The sequence below is a fragment of the Diadema setosum genome, chromosome 2 (genome assembly GCF_964275005.1).
Source record: "Diadema setosum chromosome 2, eeDiaSeto1, whole genome shotgun sequence".
In the NCBI taxonomy this organism is placed as follows: domain Eukaryota; kingdom Metazoa; phylum Echinodermata; class Echinoidea; order Diadematoida; family Diadematidae; genus Diadema; species Diadema setosum.
This window is the reverse complement of record NC_092686.1, coordinates 43,995,603-44,019,690: the sequence shown is the minus strand read 5'-3', so window position 1 is coordinate 44,019,690 and position 24,088 is coordinate 43,995,603. Positions and strand designations below refer to the sequence as shown.

The following is a 24,088-nucleotide window of genomic DNA, read 5'->3' as shown; positions in this document are numbered from 1 at the left end:
CCGCTTCCCATTTATTAAATAGTTCTACATACGACGTCTGAACATATGCCTATATTTGATAGTCGACACCTGAACCGTATCTAATCTGATACAGAGAAGTTTTCATGATGGAAGAGATTCAAATTCATATCCACGAAAACGGAACAAGATAAGGGGACTTTTATCTCACAATCCTGTACATAATAGCTGCATCAAATCTCGTACCGGTAATCACAAGTGCGGTAAACATTTGGTAACTGCGCAGACTTTTGGGCTGAACACAATAATGTCACCAGAATGACATGGAAAATTGTATGAATCTAATCAACTCTCTATACATTCTTGCCTCTAAAAACTAATGTGTCAACAAACCCTGCATTTCCATTTTTTGTTGTTGTTGTTCTATTGGGAAGTGAAACAAGGTTGGGATGAATTGAATTAAAATGGCAGAGCTTCACTGCGGTTTGGTAGTGAAATAGAACAAACGCGAGAGGGAACAATGAGTGCAATCATATAAAGCATATTTGACTACATACTGGTCTCGTATATCGAACTTATATCTATTCGGAATGCAATTTCCCGCTTAGTAGCACATATCCGCTCTTTTTACCACATTCAATTAATTGGTTTGGTTCACATGACGTCACTGAGATGTGAATGACGTCAATTTCAAATCAATAGAGCCAGAGCTTCGAAAAGAATTGTGATGTGGTCCCGCCAATAAATGATTCATTGTCACTGTGATTGACAGCACGTGCGCTATGGTGGCACAAAATATCAGGGATATTTCGTTCCAAATGGATCACACATACACACACACACACACACACGCACACACATTTATATTTTTCTACATTATTCATTGAAGTTCATTTGATTTCTATAACTTTACATGGCAAAAAAAAAATGTCATCTTGAATTCTATGTATGCAAACAATATGCAATTAACAATAAGTAATCAAAACAAAACGTAATTAGGAGGGTGGCCCGAAGATGATAACATACATCCTAGATTTATACAAACACACTTACACACACACACACACACACACACACATATATATATATATATATATATATATATAGCGAAGAATCAAGAAATAAACTAGTAATGCATTATTTCGCCAATAAGAATGAGTTTATTGAACAACTCAAATTTTCGGTGGCCTCCACCTTCTTCAGGAGTCTCGACGCGGATGGTGATGGTGATGGTGATGGTTTGTTGACGTCATTCTTCTTCCTGAAGAAGGTGGAGGCCACCGAAAATTTGAGTTGTTCAATAAACTCATTCTTATTGGCGAAATAATGCATTACTAGTTTATTTCTTGATTCTTCGCTATATTGGAGCCAATACGTGAATTCGCAACATATTTATATATATATATATATATATATATATATATATATATATATATATATATACATATATATACATATGACACCATGATTTCAGATTCTGAAGATGCATCAAACACAGTAGCTTGGTCTCATGAAATCAAAGGGAAAGAGGCAGTACAAAAGTAAAGGACATTAGCTCATGCTACTTTAATCAGCCATAATCATCACCATCGCCGTCACCATCACCATCACCATCACCATCACCATCACCATCACCATCACCATCACCATCACCATCAACATCGCCATCACCATCACCATCACCATCACCATCACCATCACCATCATCACCATCACCATCACCATTACCATCACCATCACCATCACCATCACCATCACCGTTACCACCATCACCATCACCATTACCATCACCATTCACCATCACCATCACCATCACCACCACCATCGCCATCACCATCACCATCACCATCACCATCACCATCGCCGTCATCACCACCATCACCATCACCCTTACCACCATCGCCATCACCATCACCATCAGTATCGATATCATTGTCACCATCACCATCACAACCAATATCAGCACCATTATCCCAATCAATATCACCAACACTGACACGCACCAACATCACCATCAGCACTGGGATGTCACCATTGATTTACCATCATCACTAATATATCATCATCATTATTGCCATCACCATCACTACACCGCTACTATTACCACCATTATCACCAAAGACGCTAACTTTGTGTGCTCTTTATTGGAAAAAAGTAGAATTCATAGCAATGTATTGCTTTGATTATCACTATCAATATCACTACCACTATCACCATTAAAGGGGTCGTATAGCTTTGGTAGAGACCTAACTTCAGGTTTCTAACATTTTTGGTGAGATATTGAGAAAGTTTTTATAAAGTATGAAAGAGTATTTAATTTCAAGACGGATTCAACGTTACAAAATCGGTTTTGAAATGGTTGAGATATCAAAAACAGAGCTACCTAATAAAAGGTGTGTCCCACCTTTAATTATGATTGCTTCGTTTTACTTTGTGTTTGGATATCTCAGCAATTCCAAAACCGATTTTCTTCTAATAAATTTTGAATTCCTCCTATTATGGTATGCTCTGTGTTATTTCATAAGTCGTTTCTTGGTATCTCGCAGAAAGTTATAAGCCCAATCCTCATCTACAACAATACTATACAATTCCTTTATCATCACTAACATAATGTATCATCATCACCATTACCATCACCACATATATCACCGTTATGATCACCACCATTAACATCACCATCATCACTAATATATCACCAGCACCATTCACTACCACTAACACCCTGACATTCTCCATTACCTTTACTGGCACCAACACCGTTTATAAAATGGGTTCAAGAATGTAGCCAATTGGAAGCGCTGAAATGAGTCACGTGTGCTTGTATTAATTTCTCACTAACATCCACGGCCGACGTCACAATGTTTGCACTAGCAGTGCGCACTCAATCAGTTGTTACTTTGTAAACAACTTCTAGTTCGGGCTGCGCTGCCGGCCGGCCTTTCTTGTGTGCATATTGTGGCGTACGTACAGTACTTATATGTGCGGGATTTCCGAGTGCGACGTGTTTGGGACGAACATCTTCGGACATCTTGATCCACAAAGGTACGTGAAAAATGTTGTTAGCTTTCGACCCATTTTATAAAACAAATGATGCACAGGATTATTTCGTGGCGTTAGTGGAGACGCAGCTCACTCTCGGGTATTTACAATGTAGTGCAACATGCACTCGGCTCCGCCTCATGCATGTTTCACAATTGTAAATACCCTCGAGTGCGCTACGCCTCCACTAACGCACTCTATCCTGTGCATCGATTTTGTATAATATTGCGATCAGCACTGTCACCATAAAAGTCTTCATTATGCTTATCATCATCATCACTGTCGCTACTCCCATACGTCATAAATAAAGCAGCAGTCATGGCAGTGGTGCGCCGAAACAAGTCTCTTAATCAGTAACCATAGCAACATTATTATATTGCGCCGTTTTGTAGACAATGAGACCCAAGAAAGAAAGAAAGAAAGAAAGAAAGAAAGAAAGAAGATTACAAAGAACGGAAGGGAGGAAGGCGGGAGAGAGGGCCAGGAAGAGGGAGAGAAAGATGGAGGGAGAGGGAAAGAGAGGGAGAGGGAGTGAGAGAAAAGCCCCTATGCAGTAATTTCAATTTCAATTTCAATTCATTTTCATTTTTCGAAATGAAAAAAAAAATACATCAAGTATGACACACTACAAAAAATATATAATATCCGGCTATTAAGAATGCACAATAAATCATTGCAAGCATATAGGACATGGTTGTCAATGAATATCTACGAAAATTTGAATCTAGATATGATGCTAATGATGGAACCTATACTTCAAAGCAAATCTTATTAAGCGTAGGTCCCAGTATTGAACCTAGCGTAAAACGAATACTATAACCCAGTCTTTCCTGAGGACCCAAATGTATAGTTCTAATTGTTCTAATCACGTCATTACACTATATTTTCAACATTGCTATCATAACTGTTTATCCGTCTGCAGGATGAGGTTAATTTGTTTTCCTTATCTCTATTTGAGAAGACTCTTCTATATCCCCCGAGTATCTTCTCTTTTCTTTTTGTTTTCTATAATTGTTTTGGTCCTATGTGGTATCCGTGTTCCTTATCTCGGTCTTTACATAGTAATGGTCATCATGGTATTTGTATAGAATTGATAAGTGTGTCATAATACCAATGCTGGCAATAATTTGAAATAACACGTCGCAGAAATTACCATGAACGCTGGAGTCCCTCGATTCTGCTTATAAGGTTTCATTTTCAAGAAATTCATATCTAGCATCAAATGAAGCTTAATTGAATTCAGGCTAAGGGAAAACGAAAAACCTCTTTACTCTTTCGCGAAATCCAAGAATAACTACATTTCGATCACAGAAGTGTAGCAGATAATGTGAAAAAAAAAGAAATACCAGAAATTAAAAACAGAACACAAATTGTTCTTTCATATAAATTTGCAAACAGAATGCCTGCTCAGGTGCGATTACTTGCGATATTATTTCCTGAGATGCTCTCAAATTTCATGTTTGCAAAACGTGCCTATGGGTAACCTACAGCGCGATGAGATTGTCTCCGATCACATTACGTGCCTCCCCCGCTCGCCACGGCGACTCGTATCGGCCACTGGCCCCCTGTCTTTTCCGATATGCTAATTTTCCGTGGGCTTCAGGACGGATATTGTCCAAGAGCAGTTTGTTTTACCACTTCTGCCAGCCTTTGTGTGCCTCAATGTGTTAAATCTTTGGTGGAAACGTTCTGCTGCTCCATATAGAGAGGAACACTGAGGCCGAATAATTCATTACGCTATACCACTGATGAAAACATTGTTGCTGTCATGCAGACCTCGTACAGACTGTTACTGTTAAAACAAAAGTGGAAGAAGAAAAAAAAAGCGAGAAGATAACTGTGAGAAAAAAGGTACTTAGCTGAAATACACATAATATACTGATAATGTATAACAAGTTGCATAAATTATTAGCCCTTCTTTCATCATATATATATATATATATATATATACATATACATAAGATTAGCCTATTATGCAACATTATCATGAAGTGACATCGCAAAATGAGTTTCGAGATCTTACTATATCTGACAATGGACTTACTTTAAAATGTACGTTTATGTATATATATTATGTGAGATATGAGAAAGGAAGGAGAAAATCGGTGCGTAGCTTTGACATTATTATTCCTCTTATACTGTTCCTCCTTTTCGGAAAAGCGCAAGAGTTGAACCAGGCATATATATATATATATATTGTAGCGAAATTGATCAATTCCGCTGTATAGTCTGTGTATAATAAGCTGTGTATTGATAATTCACTATCGATAGTACTAAAAGTGTAATCGATTATTATATGGTAATGACGTTACTAAGCGAGGTCTAAAATCCCGGTTTTGGTAAAATTATTGAATATTACGTAAGATAGGGGCATGGAGGGGGTAAGATGATTTATGATTCAGAGAGAAATAATAGATACCAGTAATTTGAGACTAAATATGTAGGGGTTTGGTGAGAATTGCTCCCTTTTATTGGTAATTTAGTGGTAGAAATATTGATTAACTACGCTTATAATTATTGAGTAAAGATATAATAGGGTAATTAAATTCACGATTCGATGTCGAGTTGGGACGGATAGGGTAAACATGTCGTAGCACGTGTTGAGTGGATCGAGCTTTAGCGTTCGAGCCTTTAGCAGATTTATTGCAGGGACTAAGTGTGACGCTAGTCTAGGTTTTTGTAACCTATAGCATACTGGAGCAGGACTTAAGGTTCGGAATTTGATGGTAGCAAAACCGTGTGGGCGGGCGCAGTGAACTGTAAACGCGTGTTGGATTGTTGGACTGTTATTCAAGTATTCAGAATTAAATACTACCAGTTGGAAGTTAAACCATTGAGGGAAGAGTGATTTTTCCTACGTGAGAACCCTAAAGTGAGTGCAGGTGAGTGGTCTTTGGTGGTGACTGGTAGTAAAGATAGTTCTATTGGTAGACGTAATTCAGTAGTAAATGTGTGAAGCTGGTATGATGGACTGTTGATGGAGAACTGGTAGGAATAAATAATTGGTAGGAATTAACTGGTATCTTGGGCCGTATATTGCGGCCGAACGAACTCGCGCCTAGCTTGGCCATCCTGACTGAAGTTCGTCGTAGACACCAATCTATCATCACACACATCTACCACCAAAGTTATTCACAACACATATATGGCGTCAGGACCAGTGGGATATATGACAGCGACGCGAACATTCGTCACACGTGGTGTCAGGAGTGGGATTTCAAAGAACCAGCGCTACCAAGGGGATAAGAACCAGCTAGTGCAACTAGGAAATTAGGAACCAGCCATGGCAAAGCAGTTGTCACCGGCGCAGCTATGGAGGAAGCTGCAGTCTGAGATGATAGAAGTGGAGCGGATGATGGATGAACTTCGGGCTGAAATAGGTACGAGGCGGCCACCACCAGCATCAGGGAGGACTGGTGGAGTAAAGCCAGCTGACGGGACCAGAAGCAGGGGTGGTATTTTACCACCACAATATGATGTTCCGGGGGCTAAAACCAGCACCAACAGCAGCGGGAGGACGACTGGTGCTATAGCAGGGAGCTGGGCCGACAGTACCAGGGCAGATGTAACGTTGGAAGACGATTACTACCCACCTTCAGCTGACAGAAGGGCGGAGACGAGACAATGGCAGACTGCATCAAATTCAACCAGGGAGACAGCAGCAACCAACCCGGTACCAGAGAGAGAAGTTCCGATAAGAATCAGCACCCCATGGCGCCGCTCTGAGCTGTGGGACGAGGGGCAATTCAAGCATCACGAGAGGGGTCGTGATGTAATAGTGAGGATGACACCGGACCGGTACGATGGAAAGGGACCAATTCTAGATTACCTGACCCACTTCGAGGCATGTGCTGGGGTAAACAGGTGGTCAGAAGAGGAGGCTTTGCAGTATTTGGCAGCCAGCATGAGAGGTCCTGCAGTTAAGGTACTGGTGCAACAAACGGGGAGAAAACTAACCTACCAAGAGCTAGTGGGGCGACTTAAACACCGATTTGGTCCTGCAGGGAAGGCGGAGATGTTTCTGGCGGAGTTACGAACGAGGCGACGCAAACCCAAAGAGTCACTTCAAGAGCTGGGCCAGAGCATTCGGGAGCTGACGGCTCTAGCCTACCAAGAGTTCGATGAGGCGGGGCAGGACCGTCTGGCTAGGGGACACTTCATGGATGCTGTCGTGAGGCCAGAAATAAGAGAGGGGATGTTCCGTGCACAGCCTCGCACGCTGGATGAGGCGATAGAGGCTGCACTAAGCACAGAGGCATTCCTAAAGATGGAGGCGGAAAGGTGCGACGGAAGGGGACCACGCTACAGTCGGGTGTTAACAAACACCGGGGGAAAACAGAAGGAGGGGACCACCAAGGAGGCTGAGGGAGTGGTTAGCAAGATGACAAAGGCCGTAGAAAGTCTAATTGCACGGTCTGAGTCTACCAACCAGAAAGCAGCCAACACGGGAAAGATACCTGCTCTTCCAACAGGAATCTACCAGAATGAGAGGTGTTTCAATTGTGGACAAATGGGGCACTGGAAGAAGGATTGCCCCTTTCCACAAAGACGGCCAGTCTCCAATACACCCGTCATGGATGCAAGAAGATGCTACAACTGTAATCAGGTGGGCCATGGGTGGAGATATTGTCCGTATGGGCAAATGGAGAGACCACCACCAGTAAGCAGCAACCAAGGGGGAGAACCAGTATCTGCACAAGGTAATACGGGTCCAACTCTCCAACCACCACCTGCTCGAATGGAGCAGGCACGACCATTGGGTACCGCAGATGGTAGGCGACTGGGCCTCTTCATCAATTCCAAAATCAACGGGCAGCCAATTACCTTCTTGATCGACACGGGCTCCTCCCAGTCAATCGTGTCTACCACCATTTATGACATGATTGCGGAGGAACGAAAGCCGTCGCTGCAGAGTGTGGACAGCATAGTACATCAGGCGGACGGTACTCCACTGGAGACCAGGGGTAAAACCATGGCCGAGATCCAGCTTGGAGAGCTACTGTTCGTGCTCGAAGTAGTGGTAGCTAATGTCAACAACGAAGGAATTTTGGGGTTGGATTTCCTGATGCAGACGAATTCGGTGTTGGACTGTCAGAAGATGGAGCTCCGCACGCCATGGGCCATCATTCCATGCCGAGACTACCGGGGCCAACAATTCTGCCATAGAATTGTCGCCAGTGAAACCACGGCTGTTCCAGCAGGCCATGAGGCCATACTAAAGGGGGAAGTAGCGGACGGACGGCAACAGGCGACTGGAGTTGGTCTGTTAGAAGCACCGACAACTTCCACCGAGTTACTAAACAAGGGACTACTGGTAGCACGAGCAGTAATCGAAGCAGACGCTGAGATACTACCAGTACGAGTCTTCAATCCAACGAAGGAAGAGAGGGTAGTAAAGAAAGGGACGACGGTTGCCTGCTTAACTGGAGTACGTGATACCGAAGATGTGGAGGCGATTCGAGACGGTGGGGTACAAGCTAGTGATGGGGTACCATCACATTTGACGGAGCTGCTAAATCGTAGTATTCAAGAGGTTCCGCAGCAACACCACTCATTGGTGGCCGAATTGCTGTGCGAATTTGCTGATGTCTTCTCCCAAGGACCAACGGACCTGGGCAGAACTGATTTGGTACAACACACAATTTCCACCGGTGACTCTAGGCCAGTGAGACAAGCACAAAGGCGGCATCCAATGGAACAACGACAGGAAATTGACAAGCAGATAAACGAGTTCCTCTCCCAGGGCTTGATCGAGCGGGTCAGTAGTCCTTGGGCATCCAATGTGGTTCTCGTACGGAAGAAGGATGGTAGTAAGCGCTTTTGTGTGGACTACCGCCAGCTGAACGCTGTCACGCTGAAGGACGCATACCCTCTACCAAGAATCGATGAGACACTAGACGCGCTGAGTGGGGCTCAGTGGTTCTCTACACTCGACTTAGCAAGCGGGTATTGGCAAGTGGAGCTGGATGAACAAGCCAAGAAGAAGTCAGCATTCATTGCCAATGGTGGTCTGTATGCATGGCGGGTCATGCCCTTTGGCCTATGCAATGCACCGGCCACGTTTGAGAGGCTGATGGATCGAGTGATGGCAGGCCTGACGTGGGAGACGCTACTGGTGTATTTGGACGATGTCATCGTTTTTGGTAAGACGATGGAAGAGGAGCTTGGTCGACTGAAAACTGTGTTCCAGCGATTGCGTGGAGCTGGTCTGAAATTGAAACCAGCTAAGTGCCAACTGTTCCACACTAGTGTGGAATACCTGGGGCACATCGTTTCATCTGCTGGGGTAACCACAGAGCCAGAGAAGGTCGCGGCCATCCAAAATTGGCCGAAACCAAACAGCGTCAAAGAGGTGCGGAGCTTCATAGGACTGGTCTCCTACTACCGGAAGTTTGTGGAAGGATTTGCTTCGATCGCTAGACCACTCCACCAACTCACCAAAAAGAACCAGAAGTTTCTCTGGACAGAGGAATGCCAGGAGGCTTTCGACGAATTGAAGCAACGACTGGTGTCACCTCCAATTCTGGCATATCCCTGCCCAGAAGGGGACTACATTTTGGATACAGACGCCAGTCAGCATGGAATCGGAGCCGTGCTGTCTCAAGTACAAGGAGGGATTGAGAGAGTTATTGCGTACGGGAGCCGCACGTTACGTAGGGAAGAAGCCAACTACTGTGTCACCAGGAAGGAGTTACTGGCAGTGGTAGCCTTCCTCAACCAGTTCCGACAATATCTCTATGGAAGGCATGTGATCATCCGCACTGACCACGGATCATTGCAGTGGTTGGTTCGATTCAAGGACCCCAGAGGGCGGCTGGCACGATGGTTGGAGCTGGTATCAGAGTACGATTTCGAGATACAGCACCGGCAGGGGAGGAGCCATGGAAATGCTGATGGTCTATCTCGGAGACCATGTAGGCAGTGTGGCCGGGACCAAGAAACCCCACCCGGGCAAGTCAGAGCACTGACAGAGGAGGCGTTGGGAGCCCCGAGTATTGGGAATCTTCAGGAGAAGGATGAGGACATACAAGTGGTGAGAGCTGCGAAGATTCGAGGGGTGAAGCCAGCCAATGAAGTGGTGTCATCTTGGCCGGAAAAAGCAACTCGATTGTTGGAGCACTGGGGCGCATTGGAAGTGGTAGACGGCGTGCTGGTCCGCAGATGGGAGTCAGCGGATGGTACCAACACCCGGAGACAGACCATCCTACCAAGGGCGCTCATCAAGGATGCGATACGTGAGGTCCATTCAGCTCTTACTGGGGGACATTTTGGTTTCAAAAAAACACTAGGGCGATTGAAGTTGCGGTACTACTGGGTCGGCATGGCGGCTGATGTTCGTTCCGCCCTCAGACAATGTGACGTATGTGCCAGAAGGAAGTGTCCTGGTAAAGGTAATCGAGCACCACTACAACAAAGAATTAGTGGGTTCCCGATGGAGAGGGTGGCACTGGACATCATGGGCCCTTTCCCCCGGACCAAGCATGGGAACAAGTACATCCTGGTGATTGGCGACTACTTCACAAAATGGATGGAGGCCTACCCAATACCAGATGAAAGGGCGGAGACAGTGGCGGAGAAGTTGGTGGTGGAGTACATTTGTCGATTTGGAGTGCCGAGATTCGTGCATTCAGACCAAGGCCGCAATTTCATCTCTGAAGTCTTCAGTGAAGTCTGCAAACTGATGGGGGTGAACAAGACCAGGACCACAGCCTACAACCCAAAGTCAGACGGGCTCGTAGAAAGGTACAACCGCACACTAATAGACACAGTTGCTGCACTACTGGACGTGGAGAGGCAGGAAAAGGATTGGGATCAACTCCTCCCTTTCGCCACCTGTGCCTACCGTAGCTGTGCTCAGGAATCAACTGGGGAAACTCCCAACATGCTAATGTTGGGGCGAGAATTGGTACTACCCGGGGATCTCGTCACGCCAGATGATGTTGACGGCCAGCAGGACCTCCAGACCGATTACGCGGAGGGGCTACGGATTCGGATGCAGAGGGCCCACAACCGAGCCAGGGCAAAACAGATGTCGGCCTGTAGGAAGCAGAAACAGTTCTATGACCAGAAGGCCTATGGATCTGCCTTCAACCAGGGCCAGTATGCATGGCTACGGCGCAAGATGAGGGTGAAAGGCCAGAGTCCAAAGCTGCAGACCAAATGGCTGGGACCGTACCTGATAGTCACCAAGTTATCCGACGTGACTGTTCGACTCCAATTGACACCTCGCTCCAAGCCACTGGTTGTCCACGTAGATCGTTTGAAGCAGTACACGGGGGTACCAAGACCAGTTTGGGAGTTCGAGCCAAACAGGGAGGCAGTACAGGCTGGAACCCAGCAGCAAGGCACTGCTGCCAACGTAGAGCTGGAAGAGTCAGGGCTGGAAGAAGCTGATGCTACCCACCCCTCTACCTATGAAGAGGGAGAAGTGGATTCTCAATCGCCAGTTAGGAACCGGGAGTCTCCGACTGTGCCAACGGCAGAAGACGATGATGAATGGAATGGGGGAAGGCGTTATCCAAGGAGGGATAGGCGTCGGCCGCAGTATTATAGATAACTAGGCACTAAGTAACGAATCTAAATAATCGAGTGGTACTCGAATATATTCGACGAGCTAAATAAAGAGGATTAAAGACTGTGGTATTATTAATGTGCAGGTGCAGTGCAGGTGACGCCATGGCATCTTCCAAAGGGGACGATTTGTACAGTCCCTTCAACGATTATTTCGGGCTGAGTAAGCTGGTGTCAACGGGGAAGAAGAAGAGGGAGTCCATGGACCAAGAGACGGGCAACCAGTTCTTTGATTTCGAACAGGTGCGAGGCCCGTTCAATAGCTACCTGGGGTCAAACGAATGTAAAGCGACAGTGACGAAAAAGAGTGGATCCCAGGACCTAGGGGCGAGATACCAGTATCCGGCCTTACGGAAGGACGGCGATGCAGCTGGGTGTCTGTCAACTGGTAGCCGTTGGCTGAGCAACGAGGGGATTCTACCAGACATCACCGCTCTACGAGGACGAGATGGAAGTGATGGACCACTCAGCAGATCAGTGCCCTGGTGCGTTTTCTGCAAAAACAATGGTGAAAGTTTGCAAGTCTACGGAAGCCATGCGCTGAAGTCCATAGACGGAAAAACTACCTGTCCTGTGCTTCGGGCATACAGATGCCCGATTTGTCGCGCCACCAGGGACGAGGCTCACACCATTAAGTACTGTCCGTTATTAAAGAAGAAAAAGCTGCCTGGGTCAGCAGGGCCTGGATCTACCAGTGACGTCAGCACAGCGGGGCTGTATTTCAAAACCCCACGGAATGCTACCGGACGGCTTAGGAGCTGTGATACTAGGTAGTAGTACCGCCAGCATCCAGCAACTAACACCGGAAGAGAAGAAGCAGCAGCGAATATGGACTATGTCAGATACCAGCTTCGCACGAATTGATTATTAAGATGTGTATGAATGACTGTAGGAATTTGACTAAAGACATGAGTAACATTCGATTGGTATTATTTGTCGAATATGCAGAACGATGTCTACCCCCAAGCCCAAGTCCTGTTCAGATAGAGGAGAAGTCTACCGTTGTAAGGTGTGCCGGCGGTCCTTTTCCAGTAGAAGCTCGATGCAACGACACGAATTCGACGTGCACACCCCTAAATTTAAGTGCGATCGCTGTGCTTTCCAGACACTGCACCGGCGAGAATTAGAACGCCACTACGGAACTCACGCCACCGATGTAGCTCCAGGGCGCGTACATTTGAAAACCCCAGTTTATGCGCCAATTAAGAATAAGAAGCCGCCGTCAACGCAAAGCAGACCCAGGAGTAGATCTCCCCTGCACCCCTCTACTTCAACCCCTTCCCGACGCACGCCTGAGAGGTGCACCCCTGAGAAGAGTGTTAGCCCGGAGAGGAGTGTCACCTCTGAGGGAAGCAGTACCCCGGTGCTGGATGAGGATAATTATGGCGGCGGGCTCCTCGACTTGACGGGCGGAAGGAGGCGATTCGTGATCGAGGACGTGGTACCTGAAGTCAAATCCCCGGTAACATGTGAAATCGGGGTCCAGGTGTCACCATCCGACATTGACGGGGGGATTATCCGAGGGAGGCTAGGAGAGTTACGTCGCAGAGGGAAGACCTGTTTCAGCGCTACCGAGACGCTGATGTTGCGGCCTGGCCGAACGTGGACCAGGAAGACAGAGCGGTTCCTGACGACCGGTGGCGAGTTTTTGGAGGTAGTGACGGAAACCGTGGAGGAAAAGTAGTGGAAGCGAAATTTGGTAGAAATTCATGGGCAGGTATGGACGTTAAACATAATTTGCCCATTTGAGTTTGGACAATAAGTTATAATTGGACGTTTTTGAGGACTGTTCGCGGAGATAGTGAAAGTAGTAGCGAATACCGGAAGGAAGATGTGGAAGCGATTATTGGTAGAGAAGGGCAGATACGGACGCTAAATTTAATCTGCCCAATTTAATTTGGACATTAAGTTGTTACAGTTTAACATTTCTTGAAGACTGATGAGTATTACCAAGTTAATTGTTCGCGAAGATAGTGAAAGTGGTAGCAGATACCGGAAGGAAGATGTGGAAGCGATTATTGGTAGAGAAGGGCAGATACGGACGCTAAATTTAATCTGCCCAATTTAAATTGGACATTAAGTTGTTACAGTTGAACATTTCTTGAAGATTGATGGATATTACCAATGTAATTGTTCTCAAAAGAAAACGATGGTATTAAGTTGGAATCAGTGAAGTTTATGTACGGAGATGTAATCGTCCCGAGAGGTAGTGGAGTAAAGTGATTAAAGCGATACCAGGTGTTGGTAGAATTGTTCGGAAGAGTTGGTAGAATCATATCGGTATCAACATTGCGATTGGTATATATGACGGCTGGTTTTGGAGCCATAGCCTTTCTTCTTCTTCTCACATTTAGAGTTTGTTGTGTCCATGTTGGAAGCAAAGGTAATAGACAAGGTTGGAGAAGTAGCATTAGAATGTACATAGTGTTTATGGTCCGAAAGAAGTAATGAGTGTTCTTATAAATCATAAGATGATGTTTTAAAAGATTTGGTGGTCGGTGGACACCAGTATAAGTATTTTGGTAGTTGATACCAGGGTAGTTGATACCAGTCGGAATGTAATGGAGGTCGGTTTGTGTTTAAAGTATTGACGTTTAAAGTGTTCAGAATATTAAGTGGTATAAGCTCGGGGACCGAGCTTGGTGGGTCGGGGGGTCGTGTAGCGAAATTGATCAATTCCGCTGTATAGTCTGTGTATAATAAGCTGTGTATTGATAATTCACTATCGATAGTACTAAAAGTGTAATCGATTATTATATGGTAATGACGTTACTAAGCGAGGTCTAAAATCCCGGTTTTGGTAAAATTATTGAATATTACGTAAGATAGGGGCATGGAGGGGGTAAGATGATTTATGATTCAGAGAGAAATAATAGATACCAGTAATTTGAGACTAAATATGTAGGGGTTTGGTGAGAATTGCTCCCTTTTATTGGTAATTTAGTGGTAGAAATATTGATTAACTACGCTTATAATTATTGAGTAAAGATATAATAGGGTAATTAAATTCACGATTCGATGTCGAGTTGGGACGGATAGGGTAAACATGTCGTAGCACGTGTTGAGTGGATCGAGCTTTAGCGTTCGAGCCTTTAGCAGATTTATTGCAGGGACTAAGAGTGACGCTAGTCTAGGGGTGCGTTCGAGCGCTCTAAAGCGAACTGAACTAAAGCGTACCGTACCGTACCATGCCAATTTTGGAGCGTTCGAGCGCTCTGTGGAGAAAGCGTACTCACGAGTTATTTTTAGAAAGGTCACGCTTGTTTGTAGCATGAAAGTCATTCACCCCTGGCGCTTGAACTACTTACAGCTGTCCAGAACAAAGAGAATGATGTTTTTGCATTGTGACGTATGTGCATAATACGCGCATGCTTTACAACGAACTTTTGGTACGCTTTGGTACGCTTTTGGAGCACATCGAGAAGTGGTCCACTTTTGGCTCGGTACAGTACGGTACGGTACACTTTAGGAGCGTTCGAACGCTCCCCTGGCGCGGTACGGTACGGTACAGTTCACTTTAGGAGAGCGCTCGAACGCACCCTAGGTTTTTGTAACCTATAGCATACTGGAGCAGGACTTAAGGTTCGGAATTTGATGGTAGCAAAACCGTGTGGGCGGGCGCAGTGAACTGTAAACGCGTGTTGGATTGTTGGACTGTTATTCAAGTATTCAGAATTAAATACTACCAGTTGGAAGTTAAACCATTGAGGGAAGAGTGATTTTTCCTACGTGAGAACCCTAAAGTGAGTGCAGGTGAGTGGTCTTTGGTGGTGACTGGTAGTAAAGATAGTTCTATTGGTAGACGTAATTCAGTAGTAAATGTGTGAAGCTGGTATGATGGACTGTTGATGGAGAACTGGTAGGAATAAATAATTGGTAGGAATTAACTGGTATCTTGGGCCGTATATTGCGGCCGAACGAACTCGCGCCTAGCTTGGCCATCCTGACCGAAGTTCGTCGTAGACACCAATCTATCATCACACACATCTACCACCAAAGTTATTCACAACACATATATGGCGTCAGGACCAGTGGGATATATGACAGCGACGCGAACATTCGTCACAATATATATATATATATATATATATATATACAACTAGTACTAATTCATGAATCATGCTATATGTGATGATGAGCTATACATAGCTCTAGATCAGTATTTTGCATACATTTGCACGTAAGTCTAGTTGATGAATATGTATGGTCTTGTACCGAAAGAATTGAATTCAAATTGAGTTGAGTGGGTAGCGTCGTTTCGAGCCGCGTTGACTGAAACCTCACCTGTTTTGCCAATAGGGGGCGTTGGGAGCTGTTCAGCTTTCAAATACTTTTCTTTGTTGATTAAAAAAAAAAAAAACCACCACACATTGATGGTAACAACATGATAATTATTTCAAATTATACAAGAAAAGGAAGTGGAGATGATGCCGAAGGAGCTGAGCAATAATGCAAAATTGTTGTGGATTTTTTCCCCAATTATTTGCAAATCCTCTGTGGAGTCGCGCCAAAAACGTTGCACCTCGCGGCATCCCAGTATATACAGTAAGCTGTGACCTGATTGTCCTGATTTAATCAAAACCTTTTATCATTCTTATTACTTAGATATTATCACACACACACACACACACACACACACACACATATATATATATATATATATATAGAGAGAGAGAGAGAGAGAGAGAGAGAGAGAGAGCGAGAACACATTTTATTGATTTGTCACCACTGTGAAGGCGACAGTAAATATGTAAGATATAAATTGTGAAATTTGAACCCAGCTTTAGAAATTTGAGTTTTTGGTCTTTGCATTCTCCATTTTTTCTTTTAATCGAAGAAGATGTGATTGGTCATTGGAAGTTACACACAGATCTTAAACGCAGTCCATCTCTCCCTTATGATGTTCTTTTTAAGTTACTCTGAGCCGCCTTTTTTTTTTTTAGATTCCAACGGATTTCATGGCAAAGTAATTTTCATAAATGTGCTGTGTTGTTGATAGGTTAATGAGATAAAAGTTAAAGGTACTGTTTACCATTGGGAGAAGTGATTTTAGAAATTTTCGAGTAATCACATTTGATGCATATGACATTGTGTAGGTCAGTTGTATCACAAAACATCCTACCACATAAAAAAATGCAATAAAGCCTAAAATGTAAGGAGATATTACTATTTTTCTCATTAAACCAGTGTAAACCATTACTGTAGACGGTTTAGTCTGGAAACAATTTTATTATCACTATTGTTCACATTTTGTTTATTTAACAATACTTATCACTGATTATTAGATTAACACATTTACACTGATTGTTTCTATCCCTAACTCACATTTAAGAACTATTTTGAAGCACTAAAGGTGCACGGGGTTTTGTTTCATCTGCAAATGGTAAACAACGCCTTTAAATAATTCTCTCTGTGGTATAGGCCTATGCATCAATAATATGGTAGATCTAAGAACATTACCTCGCCAAGAAAAAGAAAAATACTCGTACAGCACATTCACATAGTTTTGACCATAACATGAACGAAATAAAAACAGCCTCTAAACAGTTAAAATGTCCTCAAAATATTATTTCAATGTACCTGTATGTGTGTTGTGTGTCCACAAACACGTGTTATTTTGTGCATGCGTCTTTAGCCCGTCAGATTCCCACATAAGAACATTTATAGGAAAATAAATTATGAAATAAAGTATAGAAATTGCCTAAATTATGGGTCATGTTCAACCTTAAATATAGCTTTCTTGGCATTGCTCTACAGTCATTTCATTTCATTTCATTTCATTTCATTTTATTTCATCAATTTTCCATTTCGAAACAGAAATCATACGCAATCATATACACAACGGAAGTATCGGAATACAAAGTATAAAAGAATTCAAATATTTATATCAGGGCGTGGTTGTTATAATATAATGTAAAACTTTAAACAAAGTCATGTAGAATTGATTACCTGTGAATTAAATAATGAGTAATTATAAAGTAGGCTGCTGGAAAAGGAGGGAACCGCTAAAAAGCTTAACTTGTATAATGCAGTACATACCCTCTGATTAATAAAACAAAAAATCAACACAAATATATCAGCAACCCTTGCCAAGAGTAATGATATATATTTTCTCTGACGTTAATAACAGGAGCGAAGTGTCTACAATTCACGCAGCGAGATATTTACAAAGTTCATTTCATTTGGGACAAACATGGAAAAATTGTAAATGAAGTAATAGTGTTGTTGGCCTTATGTCTGTGTGGGTGTATGTTTGTGTATGTGCTCGTATAATACCTCCATAGTATGTGTTTGTGTGTGTTTGTGTGCATGTACTCACCATCGTGTCTTTCTGTGTTTGACTTCAAATGGTTAGTTTGTATGCATGTTCAATTTTGTTTACGTTCAATGATAAAGGACAAGTAGTTCACATAAATCAAAGTAGCTCAATGATCAATAATAGGATGAAGCACTTCTTCTTTCTTTTTCTTCTTTTTCTTCTTCATCTCTTTGTTCATCTCTTTTCTCTTTTTCTTCTGCTTCATATTCTTCCTTTTTTCTTTCTTTCTTTCTTTCTTCTTCTTAATGATTTCAACATTATCATTATTATTTTAATGTTGTCATTAGTATTCCTATAATATTAACAAGTAAAATTACTTGATAGCCGACACGCTTAGAACACAGCCTTTCGACAAGGCTGTGTGCTCTTTGGCTGGGGTTCCGGTAAACGCGATGCGACGCGACGCGACTCTACAACTCACCCTTTCCACGCAATCCACAATTATGAATGACCTGCAAACAAAGCGTGTGAAGACAAAATCAATGTCCCATTATCATGTGGGGGTGAGTATTGAGATGAGACTCGGTTTTATGATTGAAAAGGATGAATTTTTATGGTATGAATTATAAGTAATAAGAAAAGTCTGCTGCATAGTTCGATATGACCGTCATATCCTGGATCTTGTTTCTTATGATTTTTTTTTGAGGGGGGGGGGGGTAATAATTCCTGTATAGATAGGCGAACAATGCTTGTGCGATGATCATCACATTCTGAAAACTTTCTTATATCATATTTTTCACAAATGCCTCACAAACAACACTCTCATGAATTAAATGATATTCTTTAAGCTTCCAAAGAATCTTTGTATTTGTCGAACCAGGCACAAGAGTTTCACTTAATATCTTGGGCGCGAGGAAACAAGTACAAGTTACATTATTTTGATGCTTGAATTCATCTTGATCTACTTTTGTGACAAGAAAAATACTTGAAAGATTGTTTTCTGCTCACGTCAGTGTCTCAATATCTGACATTGTATGTTTCTGAAGATTTTCCTCTGAAGGACAAAAAGGATTTTAAAAAGAACCCTGAAATCATACAAAGGATATGACGAATACCATTTGTTTAAACAAACTTAAGACTTCGCAGAATTGCCAAACACATTTTGTTCCAGTCTTTGAATCTGTGACTTTCTCAATTTTCATTTAGTAAATGTGAAGACGACTTGCTCTTGTAAAAGACTTCTTGTTTGTTCGACAGGTTTAAAGATGAGTCATAGCATTTGGAATCTTTAGGAATGAGCAGATAAATGATGATCTCCGCCCCATCATTTATGGTTCTTCGATCTGGGAGGGATCAGGGAGTTCTTCCTTAATGCGTTCAGAATTAACGTGAGATTTTTGACACATCGGAGGCATTGTGCATTATATGCCGATATGTCCCTAACGCAGGTTGTTCTATTTGGGTGGCGCCATTCAGATACAATTTCCCTGCTTGATAGCGAACCGCCATGATCACGACTCGCGGAATATACTCCTTGATCACATGTAGAATCGTGTGTCTTTTTTATGCGTGCAAAGATTGTCGCCTTATAATCAATTTCGAATTTGCTTTGAGGAATCTGGCAGGAACAGCAAAATAAATTTGATTTCCTTAGGAAATCAATCCAGCTCCAGGCTTATGCTGTTTCTGGGACATAACAAGAAGAAGGAAAGAAAGAAGAAAGAATGCCAAAACAGCCGTCCTGACTGTAACATGTATCAATGCGATTCCCTGACTAAGGCTTTGGTTCTGAATGCTTTATCATATTTTCATTCTTTTTCCCCCTTTTTGTTATCATGAGAAAGTGAAATCTCTTTCTCTGCCTAAAAGCAGAAATCATAAACACACTCACGGACACTTAGAACTAGCGGGTAGCACATATAGATCATCATCCTTGTCATGCTTGTGTCTGTGACAAATGAATGGATGTGTAGTCCGATAGTTACCTTACTTTATACACTCACCGTCCACTTACTTACAAAGTAAAACAAAATGGTCCTAATAAAAGTTTAGTCCCACCTTTTATTAGGATCTCTTTGTTTTTGGATATCTCAGCCATTTCAAAACCCATTTTCATCAAATAAACTTTGAATTCCTCTAAGAGTTGTATGCTCTTTGATATTTTATATAAGTGGTTTCTAATTATCCTGCAAAAAGTTACAACCATACGAAAGTCCTTCTAGATTGCCATCTCTTTCATTCCAGCGTAGCGACAGTTAAGTTTAGGGTTAGAGTTATGGTTTGGGTTTGGGTTAGGATTAGGTTCAGGATTAGGATTATGCATACGAAAGACCTTCAACGATTGCCATCTCTTTCGTTCCAGCGTAGCGACAGTTAGGTTTAGGGTTAGAGTTTGGATTAGGGTTAGGATTAGGTTCAGGATTAGGATTAGGGTTATAGTCAGGGGGAAGGGTCCGGGGTAATTGCGGGGGGGGGGGGGGGTAATTGCCCTATAGTCCCCTTTCATAACCTCGGAACTTGACGAACATCGTTGAGAGGTGCGAGTGATGGCGGTGAGATTAAAAGGGTTTCGGCGGAGTCCACAGCTATGGTGCGATCCAAACTCTGGGTCTGAGGTTGCGTCATCAAGTTGGATGGATGTAGGACCACTTGTTATGTCTCGGAATCATCGCACATTGGCTGGAGTCGACTTAAAAACCGCTTCATGTAATGTCAAAGAGCATACAATGACTCTAAGAGGAATTCAAAGTTTGTTTGATGAAAATCAGTTTTGAAATGGCTGAGATATCCAAAAACAAAGTAAAACAAAGCGATACTGTAAGATGGATCCCACCTTTTATCAGGATCGCTTAATTTTTGATAACTCAGCTATTTCAAGACCAAGTTTCATCAAATAAACTTTGATTCCTCTTATATATTCTATGCTCTTTCATAAACCCGAAGCCCTATCTACACTTAAACCAAAACTTTACCATATTATCTTTAACGTGTTGAGGTAACGCTTTGGTGTGTCGTATACAGTGTTCTAAATCTTTGTTGTATGTATATGACCAAGGAGGTACACTTGTACTAGGAAAGCTCGCTTACGTCAAAAGTACGTTTCAGTACTTGAATATACTGATCGACTCTACATACCGCTTTACTTTGTTTGGTATACTATGATCACAGAAATATGAAAGCACAGCTTCAAGTATCTAAATTGGGGGGGGGGGGGGGAGAGAGACATATATTTATATGCCAGATAATCTGACATGTCTACGTCAGCAGAAGACGTGTGATGGACGTACTGGATTCATCACCTCCTCTGTAAAAGCAAATATCATGGTTGTGTCCACTGTTACCTGACAACAGGTGAAAGTGCTTACACACACGTCATATCTCTCATTCTCCGTTCGTTTTTAATCATCTTTTGCAATTCTTTTTGTCTGATCTTTATACTATTTAGATTAAGGTTAGCTTGAATATGTCTTTATCTCTAACATACCATCGGCAACACTATATACAATGCCTGTCTTATATACAATGGCTGTCTGAAGAGGTTTATTGTATAAGAAAAACACAGAGGAAAACAATTCAATCTAGCAAACGATGACAAATGTAAGAACAGGGGAAACGTAATGGGAAGGAACGGATGCTCGTCAATTGTACAAGTGGACCATATCAAATGGTTCACCTTCAGCGAAGTTGGAGCATGAGACTGTGATTTATTGTTATGTATGATGACTATAACGATTCGTGTTTTACCCACCAATAGCCACACATGATGGGTACCGAGAACCTTTTGTTTGGTGGAAAGTTTGCAGCAGTGGCTACAGAATGATAATGTAAATGTGTACATTACAGTGTCAGCGTGAGTAACGCTAGCATTTCACGCGAGCTAGCAATGTAGGGCCTCTGGCAGTCTTGTCTGGAACAGGGGGAGGGGGCTCTTAAAAAAAATGATATAAAAACGCTCACAAACAATGATGAAAACAACAAAACCCACGACTTTCCCAAGGTTCGTCCAGAGATAATTCCCAAGGGGGTACCTCTAGACTTTAATGTAAAACAGCAGCTGTAAGCCGACTGTTTTAATCCTGCATAGATTTATGTTAAAATAAATGAATAATGAGCAGATAGCTAAATAGATAAATGAATAAATAAAAACATATATAGATAGATAAACAAACAAATGTAATAAATAAATCATGACCATCACCTGATTATATGTGATAATCGGGTGTATAATAGGCACTTCTCACCTGTGGATGCCATGGAAAAAGTCCACCACACACTAAAGTGTACCTTGTCTTCCTTTGTTTGCTTGTTTGTTTGTTGTTTGTTTGTTTGTTTGTTTGTGTGTTTGTTTGTTTCATTTCTATCTAGGAAGATTGCTGGATAGCCCATATTCAGCTGCAATAGCTGATCTTCTGTGGGGTCCAGTTGGATGTTAAACGGGACCACTTCACCCGACCGGATTAAACGTCGATCCTGCACTTTGCGATGAAATGAAGCGGTATTTTTAGGTGCATGAGATGCGACTTTCTCACACACGAAACCTCCATTTTATGTCCTAATCCGAGAGACCAGGGAGGTGGATCTTCCCACCTCCCTGTAGGGACAGAGTGTTTTGCCTCCTACTAGAGGGGACGGTATGAGACAGAGTGGTTTGCCTCATAGAGTTAGAGGGGACAGTATGATTACACACAACATTGCTGAGTGGGACTCGGGTATCGAACCCGGGTCCTTTGGATCGTGAGGCAGAAGCGCTACCAAATGAGCCAACTCACCGCCCTTTGAATGATATTGCTCTCCGATGTGTATGTATACCGTGAGTTACGATACCAAGATGACATGGGGTGGTTGTGTGTGTGGGGGAGGGGGGGGGGGAGACTTCATTGGTGTCGAAGACGAGAGACCTAAAGTCATATATTGATTTAGATCCTTGGCAAATCAAGAGCTGCCATTGGTGACATTGATGTCAAATCTCATGCACATTTCATTGGAGGAGGAGGAAAAACACGAACTTGATTTTTATTCAGGTGACACCTCAGCTCTCGCAAATCCTGTACTTTGCCGTCACGGGGAATGGCAACGCCGTTTGACTGATTTCCTCCTACACGATCTTCCCCGGAAGCTCCCAGGGATGACTGTCGATAGAAGGAGACTTAGTATTAATGCTTCCACAGGTCATGACGACGGTGGATGTATTCAGCAGCCACAGGCAAACAAACACGGACGCTGAAAGATCAAGAGAGGAGATTCGATTTTGTTTGTTTGTTTGCACGGATATTTTTATTCCTGAACCTGGAGGTGGTTTGATTAGGCTCTTGATACTCTTTACATATAGATATAAATAAAAATATATTCCAAATGCCATCTTGACATAAAATTTGGTGGAGATCAGTAGAACATCTATAGTCGAGGCCTGGGCTGATGCCTCTGGACTTAAAGGAGACGGTAAGGCTATTTATCATAAGAAGACAGAGATGAGACAAATTGGCCGAAGTGATGTGGTACAAGAGGCTATGACGATCAATTCATCACGGCTGTCAAACCCACGGCAGGCCTACGAATAGCGGAGGTGGACCAAACACGCCACAGGGGTGATTATTCAGCACCACGACAATTATTCATTCTTGGAATGTTGTAATCTATATTCGCCGTATATTAACAGCCATGCTGAGGTTGGACACTGAATAATTCTGTATAATTCCATCTGCTGGGCATGCAAATCCTAATATAGGATCTACTCCATGAGCAAATCGCTCCTTTTCCGATAAAGCAACTTCGAAGGGGAAAAAAATGAGTGTCTATATCTACATTTGCTACACACGAATCCTTCACGTCCAGTGTGACAGCCATATTGTTACTACTACTACTATGGCAAGAACAACAAGTGTTATTAAAGCTAATAATTGCTCTTAAATGCTGCTGATTCTCAGATACAAAAAAAAAATCAAACAATTACGACACTACAACAAAGACAACTTCTGCGTGGCTGCAACTTTTGTTTCATCACATTTTCTATCATTACTGCTTCTATTACTACAACTACTACTTCTACCACCATCACTACTAACACTATTAAGTTGTGTTTCACAAATACACAACAGTCAGCATAATTATCAGTTTGTTAAAGCACTGTAAAGTATGGTAAAGTTGTGGGGGTTTTTTGTAAAGTTTTTTATAGTTTGTAAAGTAGACATGCAGAATTGGATAATGTAGGGCAGGTCGAAATTGATAAAACGCCACGTCTTTCCTCGAAGGGATACCAATCAG

The 24,088-nt window shown here is 42.8% G+C and overlaps 1 protein-coding gene across 1 annotated transcript; it reads left to right on the top strand.

Moving 5' to 3' along the window:
- Positions 1-11,673: 11,673 nt before the first annotated feature.
- LOC140245430 (uncharacterized) lies at positions 11,674-12,342 on the top strand. The gene has a single exon (XM_072325012.1). The coding sequence runs from the start codon at positions 11,674-11,676 to the stop codon at positions 12,340-12,342; it is 669 nt and encodes a 222-aa protein (XP_072181113.1).
- Positions 12,343-24,088: the final 11,746 nt, after the last annotated feature.